A 24,104-nucleotide genomic window follows, 5' to 3' on the forward strand; every position below is an offset into this window, starting at 1 on the left:
CAGCACTTCTGAAATATGTTGATTTTGTTATTATGACTAATATATTATTGATATTTTATTTTTGAGATGTGAATGTGTATGCTTGAACAATGGTGATAATGAAGCCATCACTGGCTGATATGTGATTGTGTGTGCGTGTGTGTGTGTGTGCATGCGTGTGTGCGTGTGTGTAAATATGAAGAAAATATACTGCAAATGAGTTGTCGCTCATTTAGAATGCTAATATTGGTGAAACTGACTTTGCACAGTGCATTATATTACAGTTGAGTTTTATTTTGTACATAATTTTGAAATAAATATGTAATGTCAAAATGTCTGAATCGTCATTTGTTTAATCTGAACTTTTTGCATTATTGCATTTTTATGTTTTGTTTTGTTTAACTCTCAAATTAATTTCCATTGGGGGAATATCACAAAATATACAAAAGACCCCCCCCACCCCGTTGCATATATCACTAATTGGATGAAATTGGGGGAATATCGCCAAATATACAAAATATTACATTGATTTTTCAAAGTTCTGTGCAATGTTGCTCATCACACAAACATGGATATATTTGTTGCTGCAGTAGTAGCAAAACTGTGGACATGTTGTATTTTCTCATTTCTTGTGAGTTCATACTACACTGCATAGTAAATTGATCGATGTTCTTTTAGTAACTGAACAGGTGGAGATGGGCTACGTTATTATAATATTCATTTATTTATGTTGTTTTTTTAACGCCAAAATTATTTTAAACATTGACAAATAATTTTACAGAAGACAGTTAATGCAAATAATCAGAAAAAAACATGTGCTTAAAGTGACTAATGGAGGGGATGACCTTTACCCTATTATTGGTGAAAAATACTGGGGTTAGTGTTGCTTTTTGTTCTTGAGTTTCAGCCCCTTTATGCCTCTATTTGTTTCTTTGTATGACAATATTGTGGCATCATGTAAACTCTTGGAAGTATTCAACATTGTTTGTATGGCCCTTACCCATGATTTGCATTGAGTAAACTTTAAGAAGTCAAAAAACGAAGGCTTGTTTTACATTTCATTGTCAAGGAAATGTTAAGCAAATTTGTTTGGAGATGAAATCATTGTTTCAAGGAATACTTAAGAATCCAAGTTGGTTAAATAGGCATGGGCTGTTTATCCATCTGGATGTTTTGCCTGTCATGCAAACTTCCTTGATTTCCAATTTTCATATTCTTGTGTAGCAAGACGGAATATCCATTAAATAGGGTAGTTGGTAATGCTCACGGGTAAACTGGAAATACAGAGGGAGAGGGGACGTCTACAAAGTGACTGATGTGTATCCCTCTTGATCGTCTTTTTATTAAAATTATTTTCACCTTGACTCTTTGCCGGCCTCCGAAGCTATGAATGGGAGTCAGTACATCTGGATCCTAAATGGTGAGTCAGAGTATTTTAAACTAAGCCCACTATTGGTAAGTTTGTGTTAATTTAAACAATGCACGTAATTATTATTTTTCATTAAGGCAAGGCAGGTTTATTGATGAAGCACATTTCAACAGCAAGGAAATTCAAAGTGCTTCACACAAGACGTCAAAATGCATCATGACAGAGGAAAGAAAAGAAACATTAAAATAGAAAATGTAAAAATCACTAAAATACTGTATGTTAAAATAAAATCTGAATCATTAAACTAAAATTAATTGCAATAAATAAAATAAGAATAAAAATATAACAAGTGTAAAAGTTACAGTGCAGAGTTTAAATTGAAATTTAATGAAAGGCAGTAAGAGTTTTCAACCTTGAATCAAAGGAGCTGAGAGTTTCAGCTGACCTGGAGGTTTCTGGGAGATTTTTCCAGATATACGGAGCGTAGAAGCTGAACACTGCTTCTCAGTGTTTGGTTCTGACTCTGGGGACAGAGAGCAGACCTGTACCAGACGACCCGAGCGGTCTGGATGGTTCACAGTTAATCAGAAGGTCACTGATGTATTTTTGGCCCTAAACCATTCATCACATTATAAACCAGCAGAAGGATTTTAAAGTCGATTCTCTGACAGACTGGGAGCCGGTGTAAAGACCTCCAGAACTGGACTGATGTGATCCTTTTTGTTGGTCTTGTCTAAGTCTAAATCTCTAACTCGGTTGTCGAATCGCCTTACAGGCATTTCCCTCATGATGACATCTGGAGCACTGGCAGGTAAACTTTTTGTTTTTAAACTCACTTCATTGATGTTCAAAATACTGATCCATTTCACTCTACTGTATAGACATCAAGGATTATGTTTACTGTATCTTTTATGTATATTTTTGGAAAGCTTTGTGCTGATTTATGCTTATTTATTTGTTGTTTCTTTTGACTGGTGAATATTTGTTTACTCAACTAGGTGTTCTTATGCAAAATGTGGCTCTGAGTCAAACTGCAGACCAGTCTTCATCGTACCCTGATGGTGGTCCTGCCAGAAATGCTGTTGATGGAAACCGAGACCCAGATTTTTATAAAGGATCCTGCTCACATACCCAACAAGAGTCCAATCCCTGGTGGAGGGTGGACCTGCAGAATGTGTACACAGTTACTGCTGTGATGATAACCAACAGAAATGAATTTGAAAACAGGCTAGACGGTGCTGAAATCTGGATCGGAACCTCATTGGAGGACAATGGTGCCAAAAAATCCAGGTGCTTGACGCAGACTTCTATATTACATCCCCCATTGGGACAAGGAAAAGCTTTTGCCTACCTCACTTTGTGTTTTCTTTTCTGATCCTTTTCTCAAACTCAGTTGTGCAATCATCTCTCACATTCCCAAAGGACGCACTTTCTACTTCCCATGTAGCTCCACAGAGGGACGCTACGTCACAGTTTTTCTTCCAGGAACAGAGAAGACTCTTACTCTCTGCAAGGTCGAAGTTTTCCCTGTAGATTATGCTAATGGCACATACATATGATTCAAACAGGTTTTGGAGTGCAAGAACTCTTCAGTCTAGGGCCAAGAATATTAAAATCAGGGGGCGCTGGTGGGGCAGTGGTTGGTGCGCGCGTCCCATGTATGGAGGCTGCGGTCCTCTGGGGGGGGGGGGCCCTGGTTGGAATCACACCTGTGGCTCCTTTCCCGCATGTAATACCCCACTCTCTCTCTCCCCGATTTCCAGCTCTATCCAGAAATTATAATTTTTTTAAATTTCGAGATTAAACTCCTAAATTTACGAGAATAAAGTCATAAATTTACAAGTTTAATCTTGAAATTAAAAAAATATGTATTTTTTAACATGGCCCTAATCCTCCGTTGTAAATCCCATTGTTTTTAAGGTTGAATAAATTTGAGAGTTGTTATTTACCCGAGTTGACAAAAATCAACCTGTATGGGCCTAGTGTTTTTGGTTCAGACTTCTGCTTTTGGGACAATGAGACCTTTGACAGGAGCCAGGAGGCATTCTGCCTTACAAATTGTCCATCATCAGTCCCATTCTCTTGAACTTTGAATCTCAGTGACGCCTTGGTGACATTTCATCAAATTTGGCCAATTTGTGGACTTCAACTCAAAGTTTGAGTCTGATAAGACTGAATTTGTGAATACGTCTGAGATCAATGTCACTGTGAACTCTCACAAAACATTTTTATCAGCAACACAATCATTTATGAGCATTTTATTTTGTTTGTTCTTTTTAAAGTTTTTTAAGTCCTCCTCCATCCAAGGCCATCGATGGGCGACGCAATCCCATCTTCTATGACGGGTTTTGTACCCACACTAGCCTCGAGACAAACCCATGGTGGAGGTTGGACCTGCGAGAAACACACGCAGTCACATCTGTCAAAGTAACCAATAGAGGAGACTGCTGCGCTCAGAGGCTGGATGGAGCCGAGATCCGAATCGGGAACTCAGCAGAGAACAACGGAAATGACAACCCCAAGTAAAGACCATAATAAGGGAGCATTCAGTATCAATGTCAATTTAATTTTTTAATCACTATCAGACTAATATATTCTTTTATCTGGCATATATAACTTTCTTTGTGCATAGCCAGAAACCAAAATAGAAGCTGCTCTATCGCTAATCGCCCAGCAAGGCGTATTATTCAGGAGAAGCTGTAAAAGTTCAGATATTTCTCTCCAGCGATTATGTTAAACATTCTTCAGTGCTCATGGGAAACGTTAAGACAGGAATGAACTCCCTCAAGGGGAGTTGTAATGTTGTCAACCTCGCGAAATTCAACCAATCCCTGCACACTTTACATGACTGTGAAGTCTTAACCAAACGCGAGGATTCATCTGCAAACTTGCAGAATAAACCATGTGCGGTCATGTTTGACTTCGTTGATGTTTTCATCCATTTCACTTTGTTACATCAAGGAAAAGGGTTTACTGTATCTTTAATTCATATTTTTGGAAAGCTTGATGCTACTTATTTATTCATTCATTTTGCTGTTATGCAGTTAGCCAGGCCATATCATATGGAACATGATAGCAATCTAGCATAACTATTGCTATGGCTAGGGTGATGGTCGAAACCTCCATATCAGGATACTTTAATTGAACCGTACCCACATGTATCGACCTACACTGGTCACACAAGGTGCCCTCCTGAGCAGCATTTGCCGCACTGAAGAAGGTTGCAACAGTGTTACTTTCTGTACCAAGCGTTTGTGTTGTTCTTCATCTCATATAGCTTTGAATGACAGCATTTTCATCATGGGATTTTGAAAATGGACACTTGCAGTGTGTACAAAATGCAGCATATTCATTGGCTGGTACTTTTCCAAGATGAGCTGTAACTCTCCTGGAGTTCCTTTGAGCCATTCATGACTCTGATGTTGTGTTTGACTGAGAATCCTGTAAGTTGACCAAAACCTACTGACTTTTGACTCCTTTCCACTGTCAGGTGTGCTTCCATCTCCCACATCGTGGCGGGTAAAGCGGTCACATTTTACTGCGAGGGAGGCAGCGTGATGGGTCGCTTTGTAAACGTGATTATCCCTGGACCGATGAAGTATCTCACTCTGTGTGAAGTGGAAGTGTATGGTTCTTTGGCAGGTATGTTGCTTCCCCTTTTTGTCCATAATATAAAAAAAGACCTGATTATTTAAAGATTCAATATGTAGATTCCTCTCAATCAATACAACAATAACAAACAATGACTTCGAGGCTAGTTGGGGATCATTGGAGTTCTCTCTAGCTACCTTCTGATTGTGAAAGCAGTTGACTGAGACTAAGCTAGCACAGCAGTGAATAAACACACACATAGGTGAACATGGCGGTTCAGCATATTATTTTTTATATATGGCATATAGCCAATTAATTGTTTTGGGGTGGCCAATCAAATTTCTAGGGGGGGCCCATGCCATCTCTTTGGACACGCCCCTGGCAAAGAGACAAGATGTGTTTTATCCAAAAGGGTCGGCCAGATACACAAATTAAAGGTTATTTTCAATGGCTCCAGGGTTCGTTGCATCAGACAAAATGTTAGTGTAAAAGCATTTCAGGGACATTTTGGATCCAATCCCGAATTTTGGTTGTCAGTTGTCAGCATTTCATCATTGACTAAAACTTCCTGAGGAAATTAATCATCAAAACAAGCCTGTTTTAAAATGTATTTCAAGTATGTATTTGGCCAGCAGACACCGCTCCTCCTCCTCCTGCGACTGAGAGCATGCTGTTGAACGGCAGGAATGTGACGGTGGTGGGTGAGCGGCTTTGCTGGTCCGATGCTCTACTCTACTGCAGACGTCATTACTGGGACCTGCTGAGCATTCTGAGCCGAGAGGAGCAGAGCGAGGTGGAGCAGCTTCTGAGCCGAGGTTCTTTCCTGCTCACAGATCATGTCTGGCTGGGGTTGCGCAGGTACGGCAGTCCGTGATGACAGTTTAGGGGAAACAGTTGGTGCTCTTGTTCCGGGCGGCTGTATAAAATGTGACCCTTGGATTTTCATATTCAAAATTTCAAGTGTTTAAATCTCATAATTTAAAATGTTTTTAAAGTATTACCATCTGCATAGGTCCCTTTTTTAAATATTTGTTCATTTATAGTACTCTGATATAATGTAAAGGTCACATATTGTGACTTCATGACATCACAAAGGGCAGTAACCCCTCCCCCAGGTGGGTGACACACCCACAGCTAGGTGTTTGTTCTGCCCTCTGAGTCCGCCTTCTCACCGTAAACAACTGGGCATGGAGCAGGAGAGGCCAAGACAATCGAGCCCTTACAGAGAGGGGGCGTGGTCAAACACTGTTTTATTTATTTCTTTCAAAATAGGGACAGTGCACATTAATGAACATTAACATGTAAATACTGTATACCAGATTGTAGCCATGGACTTAATTCCACCTGTAGTCCCTTGGCAGGTTGGTGGTACTGGTGGTAGGCTTTGTGATTTGTTTCAAAACAAACCTGGATAAAGTGCTCATTTGCATTTAAAGCTACAGACACTGAAACAACCTGTTCTGAGAAACTTCACAGGCATGTTTTTTGAGACCTCTGAGACTTATTTAAACTGGTCGGAAAAGGAGGAGAATATGTGACCTTTAAGTTTGCAACAACACAGTCTATTATTCTAAGTGAAGAAACGTTTGGTGGTTAAAAGAGATAGGAATCAGCCACACTCAAAAACCAACTCACAGAATTCAACAAGACACTCCACAATTCTCACCACCATTTTGATGCTGGTGAGTCGATGCCACAGCAGAACCAGGCAGGTAAATGGAGGACAACAATTTTAATGTCATTTACATCCTGATGAAGACTCAAATGGCAGATTCCTGCTCTCTCCCTCAACCAAATCAGAGGGCTTAATCCATTTAAATGTTGCTAATGTACACAGGTCTTCAAGTCAAATGTTGTGTGTCCTTTGTTTTTGTGCCCTAATTGCATGGAGCAGCTCTCAGTGAAGCCACACCCTAAAAAATAAATAAATAACCTTAGAAACAAACTGAAATCTATTTGTCGCTAACTGAAAATTACAAGCCACAGTTTTCCTTTTTTTTTTTTTCAGCACATTTGCTTGTTAGACCTTCTGAAATGCTAGGATGTGTTGGAGACCGAACAAAGCATAAGGGACCTTAACATGCCAGCACCTTTAATGTGTAAACCTGTTCATTTGATTGGGCAGACAGATAATGGGGGACAGCTGGTTCTGGATGTCCGGTGAAGCCATGGATTTTACCAAATGGCAGGACGATTCTGCCCCCCAACGTGTGAGTCACGCCTGCGGAGCTGTAGCCAGAGGAGAGAGCTTCCTGTGGAAAGACAGGCCGTGTGAGGAGCACCTCAACTTTATCTGCCATTCAGGTGAGGGTATCACCTCACACCTTAAATATCCGCACATTCTGTATTCCAACAGAATATATAAAACTTTCCTGTTTTTGTGCCTCAGGTGGCGAGGATGGAGCACATAGAGTGTATTTCTACAGCAGCCGCCAAAACCCACATACCTAGTACTTTAGGGTTCTATTAGAGCCTACAGCGCAGTAACAGGCTTAAACTAATTATAGGAGATATCTTCTCACATTCAGCATATTGAGGAAATACATTTTAAATGTTTGTAATCAAGTCAAGACTTCACCTGTCAAATAAGGAGGATAGTACAAAAAAATAAAAAATAAGAATAAAATGCTAAATATCAGAGAAGAATTGATCCCAAATGATTTGAGCCTGAACCTAGAAACAAAACTGAACCTTCAACTTTTTCTCAACATTTTAACTTTTTATAATTTGTTATAAAAGAAAATCTTACATTTTTTAATTACCCCCTGGACAGTTTTTTAAAATTGAATTGCATTTATTTCCCTCATGTCCAATACTAATAAGTCAAAGAAAGGTTCTTAAACTCCCTAAACCACTTTTAATCTGCTGTTTGAATAACATTTCAGTATACTTTGTCCACAAAACAATCTCAGCCGTTTGGATTTGACAAAAGCGCCGCATCATTAATACTCTTCAGAAGCAATGTGTGGGTTACATACAGTAAAAAGACTGTAAATATTAATGGGTGAAGACTGACTGACGACATGAAGACAGTCTAACTTTCAGTCAACCTGACGACAGGTTGAGAGCTGAAGCTGAGGTGGGTTTTAAGCCTCTTGACAAACCGTTAAACCACGCCCACCTGTCAATCATGTCAGCTCCATGCCTAACTATGGATAACACGTCTCGTTTTCAAGATCAAAATGGAGCAGTTATTTAAAAAAAATAACCCCCTGTACTGTGTGTGCCAGTAATGACAATCATCTGTTTCTTTTTTTTCTTTTTTTTTATTTCTGCTGTAAAAATGCCTTTTTTGCCTGTTGTGTGTATGTGACTTCCTGGAGTCAGCCTCAAGCGGACACTCGAGGAGATTTTGCACTTCAGCATTGGCTTTATTTTTCTGGAGGTTGCCGGTTGGTGGGTCACTGTGATCTCATAAAATCATCCGTCCTTTATAGCTTAAACTCTTTTTTACTGTTTCTGCATTTTTCATGTGTTGGACCAAATATAATATCACTGTTAACATTGATTCCATTTAAACTGAGTTCAAATCCTATTTGAAAATCATTGTAAACTCATTATTTATACTCACTACAATATTTCTAACATACAAAGGTGTGAAATTTGACATCATTATTATCCCATGCTAAGTTTAACTTTCACTTCAGCTGGTGTATAATGTGTGAGATGTCTCGTAGTTTAGAAATTCAGACTTGATTTAAGGATATCAATATTCATCACATCACTATAGTTCATTTTGCTTTGAAATAAATAGACGATGTAACAGTTCTGTACATGTATCCTGTTGTTAGCCTTTAGAATAAATCTATTTATACATAAAGTGCTTGTGGGTCTTAAGATGTTAAAATATGCAAGAAGTGTCTTGTGTGTCTTGCTGTGTAAGTGAAGTTGAACCTCTCTGTTATTTCGCCTGCAGTCGCTAGTGGAGCAGAAGAGGGATCAAATAAAGAATTTCTCAGCCTCAGGAGTGTCTGTGATTCTGATTTACCTGCTCACGCCTTCTCTTTCCAGCAGGATTGAGTGAGACAGAGATGCAGGACACACCCAGAGACAGGGCTGGACGGGGATTTACCTCGTTCTTCTTGTCATACATGTACTGGTTCTTTATGATGTGTGTGGGTGTGTCTGTGTTTGTGTGTGCACTTTTTACAGCATTGTCCCAAGAGAAGAAGAGATTGGGTTTTTTTTGGGAAACATAATTTCAAATCTCAAAATTTCAAGTTTGTTAGCCCCTGAGGGCTAACAAACTTTAAACCAAAGCAGTGGCAACAAAATGTTGAAATTTTGCAATGACAGTAGGAGACCTCCTTCAGGGGCCCCATCTGACAGCACTCACTCTCGTTGCCCTGCTGAGCCTTGTATTATTGCGGTGAAAACCAAAGTTTGTCAATGAAAGTTAAAAAATGGAGGGGGAAACTAATTAATGAATTCTTAAATATGGTATGACCAATTACGACAGAGCGGATCGGCCGACTCTTAATGCCTTTCATTAAACGATTCCAATTGAAACTTTTACACTTGTTATATTTTTTATTCTTATTTTATTTATTGCAATTAATTTTAGTTTAATGATTCAGATTTTATTTTAACATACAGTATTTTAGTGATTTTTACATTTTCTATTTTAATGTTTCTTTTCTTTCCTCTGTCATGATGCATTTTGACGTCTTGTGTGAAGCACTTTGAATTGCCTTGCCTTAATGAAAAATAATAATTAAGTGCATTGTTTAAATTAACACAAACTAACCAATAATGGGTGCAGTTTAAAATACTCTGACTCACCATTTAGGATCCAGATGTACTGACTCCCATTCATAGCTTTGGAGGCCGGCAAAGAGTCAAGGTGGAAATAATTTTAATAAAAAGACGATCAAGAGGGATACACATCAGTCACTTTGTAGACGTTCCCTCTCCCTCTGTATTTCCAGTTTACCCGTGAGCATTACCAACTACCCTATTTAATGGATAATTTGTCTTGCTAAACAAATATGAAAATTGGAAATCAAGGAAGTTTGCATGACAGGCAAAACGTCCAGATGGATAAACAGCCCATGCCTATTTAACCAACTTGGATTCTTAAGTATTCCTTGAAACAATGATTTCATCTCCAAACAAATTTGCTTAACATTTCCTTGACAATGAAATGTAAAACAAGCCTTCGTTTTTGGACTTCTTGTCATGGTTAAGCGCCATTTTGTACATTTTGCGATATTCCCCCAATGGAAATTAATTTGAGAGTTAAATAAAACAAAACAAAAAAAATGAATAATGCTAAAAGTTCAGATTAAACAAATGATGATTCAGACATTTTGACATTACATATTTATTTCAAAATTATGTACAAAATAAAACTCAACTCTAATATAATGCAAAGTCAGTTTCACCAATATTAGCATTCTAAATGAGCGACAACTCATTTGCAGTATATTTTCTTCATATTTACACACACAATCACACACACACACACACACACGCACACACAATCAAACATCAGCCAGTGATGGCTTCATTATCACCATTGTTCAAGCATACACATTCACATCTCAAAAATAAAATAACATATTATATTAGTCATAATAACAAAATCAACATATTTCAGAAGTGCTGTTTGTTCTTTTACCGTAATCAGTGAAAGAGGAACAACATTCATACTTTTCTTGTCTTGTACAGCATGTGTCACAAGAACACATCGATGAGCATGGGATGAAGCAAAAATAACTCTGGTCCTTAATAAGGGAACACCTACCTGCTGTTGAATTTGACCGAATAAAGTGTCACTGGCATCACAGGAACTAGATTGATACAGAGGTCACACCAACTCATGAGGTTCTTTCTCAACCGTAGTGATGTGGGAAACAAAAATAACCAGACCCTGGTCCCCAAATTTGTATTTGCTGACCTCTGCTGGTGAAAACAAGGTATTGGTTCATTTGATTTCCATTTTTTTTTCAGGGTTGATAAGCATTCATGGTTGTTTTTACAAGATTCTAACCGTTCGAAGATTAAGGCCCTGTGTCCACCTATGATTTTTTTTCGGAGCGTCAGCGTCCCCAAACTATTTCCAAAGAAGAGAGAGAGTTTTTCAAAACAAACAGCTGCCTGGATAAAGGATAACGCTTTATTCAAACATTTTTCTCTGCATTAAATAACTCATTGGACATAAATCCAGCAGTCCTATAGTTACAAAAAAAAAACAATCTATAAGTCTTAGAACCTGCTTTAGAGCCCTTAAAAGATGTGAAAGCGAGAAAAAAAAAACGGAAAAAAAAGAGGAGTGATACATACAGTATATACGCCATGCCACCTTTTGCATAAGTCAGTGCCCCAGGGTAAAAAGTCTGAACACCCTCCTTAACATGGATAACTTCCTGGTGGATAGTTGTTTACAGATGGAAATGGAAAAAGATTGTATCATAAATATCATGCTAGAAGCTACATTTCTGAGCTCAGGGATGTCATCACCCATTTTTCTCTGATTCGTCTCTTCATTCAGGGAGAGCATGCTACTCTTGACTCGATGGTGTTGCAGCTGATAAAGCCGGACCTGTTGGACCAGGAAGTAAAGAATCCCCTCAGTGCCATTTGCCATCATTTGTTTAATCTGAACTTTTAGCATTATTCATTTTTTTTGTTTTGTTTTATTTAACTCTCAAATTAATTTCCATTGGGGGAATATCACAAAATGTACAAAATGGCCCTTAACCATGACAAGAAGTCCAAAAACGAAGGCTTGTTTTACATTTCATTGTCAAGGAAATGTTGAGCAAATTTGTTTGGAGATGAAATCATTGTTTCAAGGAATACTTAAGAATCCAAGTTGGTTAAATAGGCATGGGCTGTTTATCCATCTGGATGTTTTGCCTGTCATGCAAACTTCCTTGATTTCCAATTTTCATATTCTTGTGTAGCAAGACGGAATATCCATTAAATAGGGTAGTTGGTAATGCTCACGGGTAAACTGGAAATACAGAGGGAGAGGGAACGTCTACAAAGTGACTGATGTGTATCCCTCTTGATCGTCTTTTTATTAAAATTATTTTCACCTTGACTCTTTGCCGGCTTCCGAAGCTATGAATGGGAGTCAGTACATCTGGATCCTAAATGGTGAGTCAGAGTATTTTAAACTAAGCCCACTATTGGTAAGTTTGTGTTAATTTAAACAATGCACTTAATTATTATTTTTCATTAAGGCAAGGCAGGTTTATTGATAAAGCACATTTCAACAGCAAGGAAATTCAAAGTGCTTCACACAAGACGTCAAAATGCATCATGACAGAGGAAAGAAAAGAAACATTAAAATAGAAAATGTAAAAATCACTAAAATACTGTGTTGGGGTTGTATCAAGTCAACTTTGGTTATATTCTTTAATAATTATTTCTAATTATTAATAATATAAATAAAATATCATTAAACTATGTTTAATCTCGTTTTGGGGCACCACCCTGTACTCAGGGAAATATAACCAAAATATCACCCCCATGTGGTGATTCCAACCTGTGAAGGTGTGAAAGGGTGTCACAGCTGTCAGGGAACTGGGGCGTTTCCCCAAGGAGTGGGGCTCCACAGTCAAAATCAGGGAAAACTAGACTTATTTCCTCAGTCCTTGGGTTGTCCTGGCTGCTCGGTTCTTTACTGAGCTTTTTCAGCAGGGTTGTTTGATCTCTTGAGGGGCTTGGTCCAGGATCGGAGTCATATCCTGACGATATGTCTTGCTCCATGCTTACCTGTACTCCCTGAATTAATTCAAACACGTCCAACACTTTCTGCTTGGCAGTTTGTAAGTGCTGACTAACAGATTTGTTTCCTTTCTGCAAGGATCGGACCTTTGGTGGGAGTGTCCCCATGAAAGCACGGACACTCCTAGCCGTAGTCTTCCAGATCCGTTTCAGTTTTTCCTGTGAGGACGCATGAGGCAGGTCAAGGAGACAATGGTCGACTTCTCTAAGGTAGTCGTTAATACTTGAATCTGGGCTATCTGGGTCAAAACGCTTCAGATCTTTGGCCTGAGGTTCTATCTGCCTGGTTCGCAGACCCTGACCCGAAGGCTGGCGAGGGCCGTCCGAGTCGTCTGACGAATCGTAAGCCCTGTGGTTGTCACGGTAGTACGGTTGCAACCGTGGCGGGGTTTGTGTTCGGCTCAGACGTGGCCGTCTATCATGGGACAGGTAATATTCGGTGCCCGATTGGACCCGTGCCTCCTCCCTGTCTCTAGGGGGTGTGAAGTCCCTCTTCCTGCGGGGTGAGGGTTCCCTTGGCTCAAAGCGTATTGCAGAACGTGGGGGCCATGGGGCATTTCCCCATGACGGTGCTTCATGGTCTGGGGAGGCGTGGCGTCCTTCATCTTTACTCACCCAGCTCTTTACCGGGTAGTCTGAGGACGTGTGCGCTTTTGTGCCTGGGTCGACCCGGCGGTATCTTCCCCTCTCCTCCAGATCCTTCAACATGTCTGTCTCCCTCCTCCATGGGCTTGGCTCAGTCTCCCATCCTTCGTCTGAGGTTTCCTCAGCTGACATGGGGGCTGCAGTACTTATCTGCCTATCCTGAAATCTGGGTACCGTGTCACTTCGTTTCTTCTGTTCGGCCAGTTTGCTGCTTTCATACAGTGTTTTATTCTCCTCCTGCAAGGCCATGCAATTTTCCTGCAAGGTCTTTAGTTTATCCTGCATTCTTTCAAAGTCGTCCCGCAGGATCTGTCCTTCTTCTTGTACCCGGGCTAGCTGTTCCCGGTGTATCTCATTCTGCACATTTGATTTGCGCTGATAAAGGAGGAGAATTTCGCCTAGAACATCTGAAATTGTGCGTGTTGGTTTCCCAGTTGGTTAATTTGCATATTCAACCAAGCCCTTTAGTTTCTCTTCACATGTGCTGAGGGTGTAGGAGTTCAGACTGTCAAGCTGCTCTATAGGGAGGTGGATAAGGTTAGCAACTACGTGTTGAAGGGGTGGATCGTCTGATTCACAGTGAACCTTGGCCCATGGTTGATGTATGTCTTCTGCATACATTCTGTCTTTATTAGGGGTGATCCTGGCTCGGTGGTTGACACGATCAACTAGCTCCTCTAACTTCTTATCACTAATGCTAATTGAATAGCTATATAGGTTGGCAATCTCCTCTAAGGAGAGGTGCGTCAGACCGGCAACAGTTTCTTGCAGTGCTGCGTTGTCTGATCCAAAAGGAGTCTCAGCTCCCGGCTCACCTAGGGTCTTGGTACACATTTTACGTGATAAAATGGAACCACAGTGGACTACTGTTAAGAAAGCCGCTAAGCTAAACAAAGCTAGATCAACACCAGAGCAAATCTTATCTAGGTTTCCCAACTGATCACTGCAGTCTATTCTGGAAGCTAGGAGAGGGGATTCACACCTCAAGTCCTCAAAGGAAGGGAGGAACTCACACCTCTCAGACAGCTGGCTATGCGACAATGATGAGGTTACACTCTCATCTGGCCAAATGGCTCTCAAACAACAAGGAGCACCACAATCCTTTAGTAGAATACTTCAGGATCAAAATCTGGATTAATGCAACAAATCAAGTTCATTGAGAACGTCACACTAGCTGCATCATTATGTCCAATTGTTGTATGGACACAAAGGGGACAACAGTTATTGCTTTAACCGTTAACCAACAACATACAACACAACTAAGCCACAGCTTGATGTCTGCTTTGCTTAAACAACAAAAATGTAAAGAAAATATAATTTTCTTCAGAAAGATCCCTTTTAGGATTTAAGTTCGGATTACTGTGCATTTACAGTGCAATAAAGCTGGTTTATTGAAGGCCTCACACGGGGCACCATTTGCTGGGGTTGTATCAAGTCAACTTTGGTTATATTCTTTAATAATTATTTCTAATTATTAATAATATAAATAAAATATCATTAAACTATGTTTAATCTCGTTTTGGGGCACCACCCTGTACTCAGGGAAATATAACCAAAATATCACTCAAATTAGTTATTTAATTACTAATATTATTAATAATTAATAAGTATATTTAATAAATTGAAGGCGTGAAATCCGTACACAAAGCCTTCGCACCCAGCTTATATCACAATGCAAATACACCAGTAATCACAAACAACTGCTCTCTTAAATTATAACAGAATATATTTAAACAAAGCAACATCAATCCAAAATCAATGAACTTAATCAAACAAATAACTATTATAAACTAATCTAAGCAACAAACATTATCAAGCAAGGCTTGTGGAAGGGGTGTGAATGCGTGTGTGTGTGTGTGTGTGTGTGTGTGTGTGTGTGTGTGTGTGTGTGTGTGTGTGAGAGAGAGAGAGAGGGGGGGGGGGAAGAAGAAAAGGGGGAGATGACTTCGTACCCACGTGGTCGCTCACGATGGCGCACCTAACAAAGACCTGGGTGTGTGCGTGCGTGTGCGTGTGTGTGTGAAAGAGAGAGAGAGGGGGGGAAATTACTCCATCCCACGTGGTCGCCTTTCCGATGGCGCACACCTAACAAAGACCTAATGTGGCCTTAATGTCTGAAAGGGACCGAGTTCGGCCCTACACGATCTGTGTCTCTGAGGCGTCTGGATGGCCTCGAGTGTATGGATCTCTCTATTTGTGTGTGTGCGTGTGTTTGTGTGTGTGTGTGTGTGTATGGCCTATGTGCGTAATGGCGCGGTGGTGGAGTTAGTCTCCAGATGTACGTCTACCCGAGAATATGTGTGTGTTAGAAAAACGGACGAAAATGGGAGAAAATGGGAGGAAAAGAGGATAAAAGAGGAGCGTAGAGGAGGAGAGAAATGTGTGCCTGAAGAGGCCGGATCACGGTCTGACTCCCGCGCCACAACTCGGAGTAATTCCCTTCATTCACAGAAACAAACCAATGGCCGAATTCAAGTTAATACGGCTTACACTGGCCTTTCTGATCGGAAGAATAATACCCGGTTATAACGCTGTTACGCTGAACACATACAGGACGCAGCGGTCCGAAACAACAACAAGAGTTTTAAACAGGTAAAACTCAGGACGCAGCGGTCCAACAAAGATAAAAATTACAGTTTCTGCGTCAATCAAACAATTGTTAAAAACACTCTCTAAAGCTAATTCTGCCCAGACCTAATTAAGCCTCACTTGTGAATCGCTTTGCCTGCGATTGGTGAAGGAAAAAGGAGTCCGGCGATAAAACAGATCTTCTGTCCGTCCTGGTGTAGAGGCGTCTGATGGCGGCGAGGGTCCCTTACGGCAAGAGCGGCTTTGTTGGTTCTCCGTCGAGGGGAAAGATGTCTGTTGATGTCCTTTCGTTGCAGGACGGAATAAGACCGTTATCTTTCTGATAATCTGTTATAGCCTAACGCTCTCCGAGAAACTGAGATGCGTTCACTGGACAATCCGAGCTCGGAATTTGGAACACTGCCGGCCGCGGATTACCTGCGCGCCAAAACTTAAAACAAAGGAAGATTGTTGCAGGAAACAGGAGGTGAGCTTTGGTCTCCGAGCACTTCAAGTCAGCGCATAGTAAGAGGTAGAACGAGGGGAGTCTCGGAGTTTTGTCACCTGGCCAACTTCCTGTGGGGTCTCCCTCAGGTTCCGGTGCCCCCTTTACGTCACACGTAGGTGTGAAGTACCGCAGGGGATTCTGGGATAAAGAGTCATTTTAGGCCTCTTTGTGATCTCATTAAATAACTCAAAGGCCCAAGTCCATGGTTTGACTGTCCTAAGCCTGCGTGGCCCAACAACTGTATGTTAAAATAAAATCTGAATCATTAAACTAAAATTAATTGCAATAATAAAATAAGAATAAAAATATAACAAGTGTAAAAGTTACAGTGCAGAGTTTAAATTGAAATTGAATGAAAGGCAGTAAGAGTTTTCAACCTTGAATCAAAGGAGCTGAGAGTTTCAGCTGACATGCATGTTTCTGGGAGTTTTTTCCAGATATACGGAGCGTAGAAGCTGAACACTTCTTCTCAGTGTTTGGTTCAGACACTGGGGACAGAGAGCAGACCTGTACCAGACGACCCGAGCGGTCTGGATGGTTCACAGTTAATCAGAAGGTCACTGATGTATTTTTGGCCCTAAACCATTCATCACATTATAAACCAGCAGAAGGATTTTAAAGTCGATTCTCTGACAGACTGGGAGCCGGTGTAAAGACCTCCAGAACTGGACTGATGTGATCCTATTTGTTGGTCTTGTCTAAGTCTAAATCTCTAACTCGGTTGTCGAATCGCCTTACAGGCATTTGCCTCATGATGACATCTGGAGCACTGGCAGGTAAACTTTTTGTTTTTAAACTCACTTCATTGATGTTCAAAATACTGATCCATTTCACTCTACTGTATAGACATCAAGGATTATGTTTACTTTATCTTTTATGTATATTTTTGGAAAGCTTTGTGCTGATTTATGCTTATTTATTTGTTGTTTCTTTTGACTGGTGAATATTTGTTTACTCAACTAGGTGTTCTTATGCAAAATGTGGCTCTGAGTCAAACTGCAGACCAGTCTTCATCGTACCCTGGTGGTCCTGCCAGAAATGCTGTTGATGGAAACCGAGACCCAAATTTTGCTAAAGGATCCTGCTCACATACCCAACAAGAGTCCAATCCCTGGTGGAGGGTGGACCTGCAGAATGTGTACACAGTTACTGTCGTGATGATAACCAACAGAAATGAATTTGAAAACAGGCTAGACGGTGCTGAAATCTGGATCGGAACCTCATTGGAGGACAATGGTGCCAAAAAATCCAGGTGCTTGACGCAGACTTCTATATTACATCCCCCATTGGGACAAGGAAAAGCTTTTGCCTACCTCACTTTGTGTTTTCTTTTCTGATCCTTTTCTCAAACTCAGATGTGCAATCATCTCCCACATTCCCAAAGGACGCACTTTCTACTTCCCATGTAGCTCTACAGAGGGACGCTACGTCACAGTTTTTCTTCCAGGAACAGAGAAGACTCTTACTCTCTGCGATGTCCAAGTTTTCCCTGTAGATTATGCTAATGGTACGTACATATGATTCAAACAAGTTTTGGAGTGCAAGAACTCTTCAGTCTAGGGCCAAGAATATTCAAATCAGTCAGTAACAGAAAACATTTTTCTAACTAATGGTAATCCCTACGACGGAGGATTAGGGCCATGTGAAAAAATATCGATATATATATACGAGATTAAACTCCTGAAATTTACAAAAATAAAGTCGTAAATTTACAAAAATAAAGTCGTAAATTTACAAGAATAAAGTCGTAAATTTACGAGTTTAATCTTGAAATTAAAAAAATATATATATTTTTTAACATGGCCCTAATCCTCCGTCGTAAATCCCATTGTTTTTAATGTTGAATAAATTTGAGAGTTGTTATTTACCCGAGTTGACAAAAATCAACCTGTATGGGCCTAGTGTTTTTGGTTCACATTTTTTTCAGTCTTGAGACTTCTGCTTTTGGGACAATGAGACCTTTGACAGGATCCAGGAGGCATTCTGCCTTACAAATTGTCCATCATCAGTCCCATTCTCTTGAACTTTGAATCTCAGTGACGCCTTGGTGACATTTCATCAAATTTGGCCAATTTGTGGATTTCAACTCAAAGTTTGAGTATGATAAGACTGAATTTGTGAATACGTCTGAGATCAATGTCACTGTGAACACATTTTTGGCAATAAACCAATCACTTATGAGCAATTTATTTTGTTTGTTTTTTCTACGTTTTTTAAGTCCACCTGCCCGTCCATCCAATTAGTGATTGCCTGTTGCAATTAGCACTTGTTTAAACTTGTATGCACTTAATGAATCATTGTAAAGAAGGATGTCTGTCTTTCTTTGTTTCATGTAAATCGTGTACCCAATCTGGCTCTAGCAGGCAACACATTCCAGTCCTCAACAAGTCATAATGGTTATGCGTCCAAGGCCATCGATGGGCGACGCAATTCCAACTACCGTGACGGGTTTTGTACCCACACTAAAGAAGAGACAAACCCATGGTGGAGGTTGGACCTGCGAGAAACACACGCAGTCACATCTGTCAAAGTAACCAATAGAGGAGACTGCTGCGCTCAGAGGCTGGATGGAGCCGAGATCCGAATCGGGAACTCAGCAGAGAACAACGGAAATGACAACCCCAAGTAAAGACCATAATAAGGGAGCATTCAGTATCAATGTCAATTTAATTTTTTAATCACTATCAGACTAATATATTCTTTTATCTGGCATATATAACTTTCTTTGTGCATAGCCAGAAACCAAAATAGAAGCTGCTCTATCGCTAATCGCCCAGCAAGGCGTATTATTCAGGAGAAGCTGTAAAAGTTCAGATATTTCTCTCCAGCGATTATGTTAAACATTCTTCAGTGCTCATGGGAAACGTTAAGACAGGAATGAACTCCCTCAAGGGGAGTTGTAATGTTGTCAACCTCGCGAAATTCAACCAATCCCTGCACACTTTACATGACTTTGAAGTCTTAACCAAACGCCAGGATTCATCTGCAAACTTGCAGAATAAACCACGTGCGGTCATGTTTGACTTCGTTGATGTTTTCATCCATTTCACTTTGTTACATCAAGGAAAAGGGTTTACTGTATCTTTAATTCATATTTTTGGAAAGCTTGATGCTACTTATTTATTCATTCATTTTGCTGTTATGCAGTTAGCCAGGCCATATCATATGGAACATGATAGCAATCTAGCATAACTATTGCTATGGCTAGGGTGATGGTCGAAACCTCCATATCAGGATACTTTAATTGAACCGTACCCACATGTATCGACCTACACTGGTCACACAAGGTGCCCTCCTGAGCAGCATTTGCCACACTGAAGAAGGTTGCAACAGTGCTACTTTCTGTACCAAGCGTTTGTGTTGTTCTTCATCTCATATAGCTTTGAATGACAGCATTTTCATCATGGGATTTTGAAAATGGACACTTGCAGTGTGTACAAAATGCAGCATATTCATTGGCTGGTACTTTTCCAAGATGAGCTGTAACTCTCCTGGAGTTCCTTTGAGCCATTCATGACTCTGATGTTGTGTTTGACTGAGAATCCTGTAAGTTGACCAAAACCTACTGACTTTTGACTCCTTTCCACTGTCAGGTGTGCTTCCATCTCCCACATCGGGGCGGGTAAAACAGTCACATTTTACTGCGAGGGAGGCAGCGTGATGGGTCGCTTTGTAAACGTGATTATCCCTGGACCGATGAAGATTCTCACTCTGTGTGAAGTGGAGGTGTATGCCGCTCCTGCAGGTACAACTGTCACTGACTTGCCTTTTTTTTTTTTGGTTTGTTCCAAAAATTCCTACAAGGGTTCATTCCTCTTTTTCTTGACTTTTCTCACTTTAGTGGAACCTCTCGCAAACGTGGCCCCAAACGGAAAAGCAACGCAGTCATCCCTTTACGCTAACAATGTACATGCAGTCAATGTTATAAATGGGGATATGACTGGATTATGTTCCCATACTGCAAACCAGTCCTCTCCTTGGTGGAAATTGGACTTGTTAGCTGTGCACAGGGTTCGTGCTGTTACTATCTTCAACAGGCCAGACTGTTGTCCTGAAAGGCTCATTGGGGCAGAGATCCTGATTGGGAACTCTCCGTCAACCGAGGTTGCCCAAAACCCCAGGTAAGTGCGACTTATCGCTTTAAGAAATCATTCTTCAGCTTCAGTCTAGCAGCACGATAGAACTATCATTCCTTAAATTCCGCTCAAGCAGCCATTAGAAAGCCTTAGCAGCACCACTTGTGATGGAAATTCTTAGTTTTGTATATAATCTGACAAATATTTCCATCATCTTCCTCCATTAGATGTGGTACTATCTCATCGGTTGAAGGTACATTAACACACACTTTCCATTGTGGAGACATGGAAGGTCGCTACGTGGTTGTGATCTTACCGGGACAGACAAGGATTTTGTCACTCTGTGAAGTGGAAGTGTATGCTTCTTTGGCAGGTATGTTGCTTCCCCTTTTTGTCCATAATATAAAAAAAGACCTGATTATTTAAAGATTCAATATGTAGATTCCTCTCAATCAATACAACAATAACAAACAATGACTTCGAGGCTAGTTGGGGATCATTGGAGTTCTCTCTAGCTACCTTCTGATTGTGAAAGCAATTAACTGAGACTAAGCTAGCACAGCAGTGAATAAACACACACATAAGTGAACATGGCGGTTCAGCATATTATTTTTTATATATGGCATATAGCCAATTAATTGTTTTGGGGTGGCCAATCAAATTTCTAGGGGGGGCCCATGCCATCTCTTTGGACACGCCCCTGGCAAAGAGACAAGATGTGTTTTATCCAAAAGGGTCGGCCAGATACACAAATTAAAGGTTATTTTCAATGGCTCCAGGGTTCGTTGCATCAGACAAAATGTTAGTGTAAAAGCATTTCAGGGACATTTTGGATCCAATCCCGAATTTTGGTTGTCAGTTGTCAGCATTTCATCATTGACTAAAACTTCCTGAGGAAATTAATCATCAAAACAAGCCTGTTTTAAAATGTATTTCAAGTATGTATTTGGCCAGCAGACACCGCTCCTCCTCCTCCTGCGACTGAGAGCATGCTGTTGAACGGCAGGAATGTGACGGTGGTGGGTGAGCGGCTTTGCTGGTCCGATGCTCTACTCTACTGCAGACGTCATTACTGGGACCTGCTGAGCATTCTGAGCCGAGAGGAGCAGAGCGAGGTGGAGCAGCTTCTGAGCCGAGGTTCTTTCCTGCTCACAGATCATGTCTGGCTGGGGTTGCGCAGGTACGGCAGTCCGTGATGACAGTTTAGGGGAAACAGTTGGTGCTCTTGTTCCGGGCGGCTGTATAAAATGTGACCCTTGGATTTTCATATTCAAAATTTCAAGTGTTTAAATCTCATAATTTAAAATGTTTTTAAAGTATTACCATCTGCATAGGTCCCTTTTTTAAATATTTGTTCATTTATAGTACTCTGATATAATGTAAAGGTCACATATTGTGACTTCATGACATCACAAAGGGCAGTAACCCCTCCCCCAGGTGGGTGACACACCCACAGCTAGGTGTTTGTTCTGCCCTCTGAGTCCGCCTTCTCACCGTAAACAACTGGGCATGGAGCAGGAGAGGCCAAGACAATCGAGCCCTTACAGAGAGGGGGCGTGGTCAAACACTGTTTTATTTATTTCTTTCAAAATAGGGACAGTGCACATTAATGAACATTAACATGTAAATACTGTATACCAGATTGTAGCCATGGACTTAATTCCACCTGTAGTCCCTTAGCAGGTTGGTGGTACTGGTGGTAGGCTTTGTGATTTGTTTCAAAACAAACCTGGATAAAGTGCTCATTTGCATTTAAAGCTACAGACACTGAAACAACCTGTTCTGAGAAACTTCACAGGCATGTTTTTTGAGACCTCTGAGACTTATTTAAACTGGTTGGAAAAGGAGGAGAATATGTGACCTTTAAGTTTGCAACAACACAGTCTATTATTCTAAGTGAAGAAACGTTTGGTGGTTAAAAGAGATAGGAATCAGCCACACTCAAAAACCAACTCACAGAATTCAACAAGACACTCCACAATTCTCACCACCATTTTGATGCTGGTGAGTCGATGCCACAGCAGAACCAGGCAGGTAAATGGAGGACAACAATTTTAATGTCATTTACATCCTGATGAAGACTCAAATGGCAGATTCCTGCTCTCTCCCTCAACCAAATCAGAGGGCTTAATCCATTTAAATGTTGCTAATGTACACAGGTCTTCAAGTCAAATGTTGTGTGTCCTTTGTTTTTGTGCCCTAATTGCATGGAGCAGCTCTCAGTGAAGCCACACCCTAAAAAATAAATAAATAACCTTAGAAACAAACTGAAATCTATTTGTCGCTAACTGAAAATTACAAGCCACAGTTTTCCTTTTTTTTTTTTTCAGCACATTTGCTTGTTAGACCTTCTGAAATGCTAGGATGTGTTGGAGACCGAACAAAGCATAAGGGACCTTAACATGCCAGCACCTTTAATGTGTAAACCTGTTCATTTGATTGGGCAGACAGATAATGGGGGACAGCTGGTTCTGGATGTCCGGTGAAGCCATGGATTTTACCAAATGGCAGGACGATTCTGCCCCCCAACGTGTGAGTCACGCCTGCGGAGCTGTAGCCAGAGGAGAGAGCTTCCTGTGGAAAGACAGGCCGTGTGAGGAGCACCTCAACTTTATCTGCCATTCAGGTGAGGGTATCACCTCACACCTTAAATATCCGCACATTCTGTATTCCAACAGAATATATAAAACTTTCCTGTTTTTGTGCCTCAGGTGGCGAGGATGGAGCACATAGAGTGTATTTCTACAGCAGCCGCCAAAACCCACATACCTAGTACTTTAGGGTTCTATTAGAGCCTACAGCGCAGTAACAGGCTTAAACTAATTATAGGAGATATCTTCTCACATTCAGCATATTGAGGAAATACATTTTAAATGTTTGTAATCAAGTCAAGACTTCACCTGTCAAATAAGGAGGATAGTACAAAAAAATAAAAAATAAGAATAAAATGCTAAATATCAGAGAAGAATTGATCCCAAATGATTTGAGCCTGAACCTAGAAACAAAACTGAACCTTCAACTTTTTCTCAACATTTTAACTTTTTATAATTTGTTATAAAAGAAAATCTTACATTTTTTAATTACCCCCTGGACAGTTTTTTAAAATTGAATTGCATTTATTTCCCTCATGTCCAATACTAATAAGTCAAAGAAAGGTTCTTAAACTCCCTAAACCACTTTTAATCTGCTGTTTGAATAACATTTCAGTATACTTTGTCCACAAAACAATCTCAGCCGTTTGGATTTGACAAAAGCGCCGCATCATTAATACTCTTCAGAAGCAATGTGTGGGTTACATACAGTAAAAAGACTGTAAATATTAATGGGTGAAGACTGACTGACGACATGAAGACAGTCTAACTTTCAGTCAACCTGACGACAGGTTGAGAGCTGAAGCTGAGGTGGGTTTTAAGCCTCTTGACAAACCGTTAAACCACGCCCACCTGTCAATCATGTCAGCTCCACGCCTAACTATGGATAACACGTCTCGTTTTCAAGATCAAAATGGAGCAGTTATTTAAAAAAAATAACCCCCTGTACTGTGTGTGCCAGTAATGACAATCATCTGTTTATTTTTTTATTTTTTTTTATTTCTGCTGTAAAAATGCCTTTTTTGCCTGTTGTGTGTATG

At 40.4% G+C, this 24,104-nt stretch overlaps 2 protein-coding genes across 2 annotated transcripts in view; both read left to right on the top strand.

The window, feature by feature from the left end:
* si:cabz01007794.1 (mucin-5AC) overlaps positions 1-24,104 on the top strand; it is a 58,745-nt gene that overhangs the window by 15,926 nt on the left and 18,715 nt on the right. The window lies entirely within an intron of this gene.
* On the top strand, positions 1,366-23,325 carry LOC132958938 (uncharacterized). Its single transcript, XM_061032015.1, has 17 exons — positions 1,366-1,399; positions 2,347-2,709; positions 2,742-2,745; positions 2,796-2,877; positions 3,656-3,870; positions 4,839-4,990; positions 5,575-5,797; positions 7,065-7,243; positions 12,971-13,105; positions 17,361-17,649; positions 17,753-17,888; positions 18,703-19,022; positions 19,991-20,518; positions 20,701-20,846; positions 21,431-21,653; positions 22,921-23,099; positions 23,185-23,325. Exons 1-17 carry the CDS (start codon positions 1,366-1,368, stop codon positions 23,244-23,246), a joined length of 3,270 nt encoding a protein of 1,089 aa, XP_060887998.1. The 3' UTR covers positions 23,247-23,325.

Source organism: Labrus mixtus, chromosome 23 (genome assembly GCF_963584025.1).
Source record: "Labrus mixtus chromosome 23, fLabMix1.1, whole genome shotgun sequence".
Lineage (NCBI taxonomy): Eukaryota > Metazoa > Chordata > Actinopteri > Labriformes > Labridae > Labrus > Labrus mixtus.

Bases quoted from the DNA above. Each gene is read 5' to 3' on its own strand.
- LOC132958938 (XM_061032015.1), top strand. From the start codon at position 1,366: ATGAATGGGAGTCAGTACATCTGGATCCTAAATG. The intron at 17,889-18,702 runs GTAGATTATGCT...ATCATTGTAAAG, and splicing joins GCGATGTCCAAGTTTTCCCT to AAGGATGTCTGTCTTTCTTT. The intron at 20,519-20,700 runs GTAAGTGCGACT...TTCCTCCATTAG, and splicing joins GAGGTTGCCCAAAACCCCAG to ATGTGGTACTATCTCATCGG.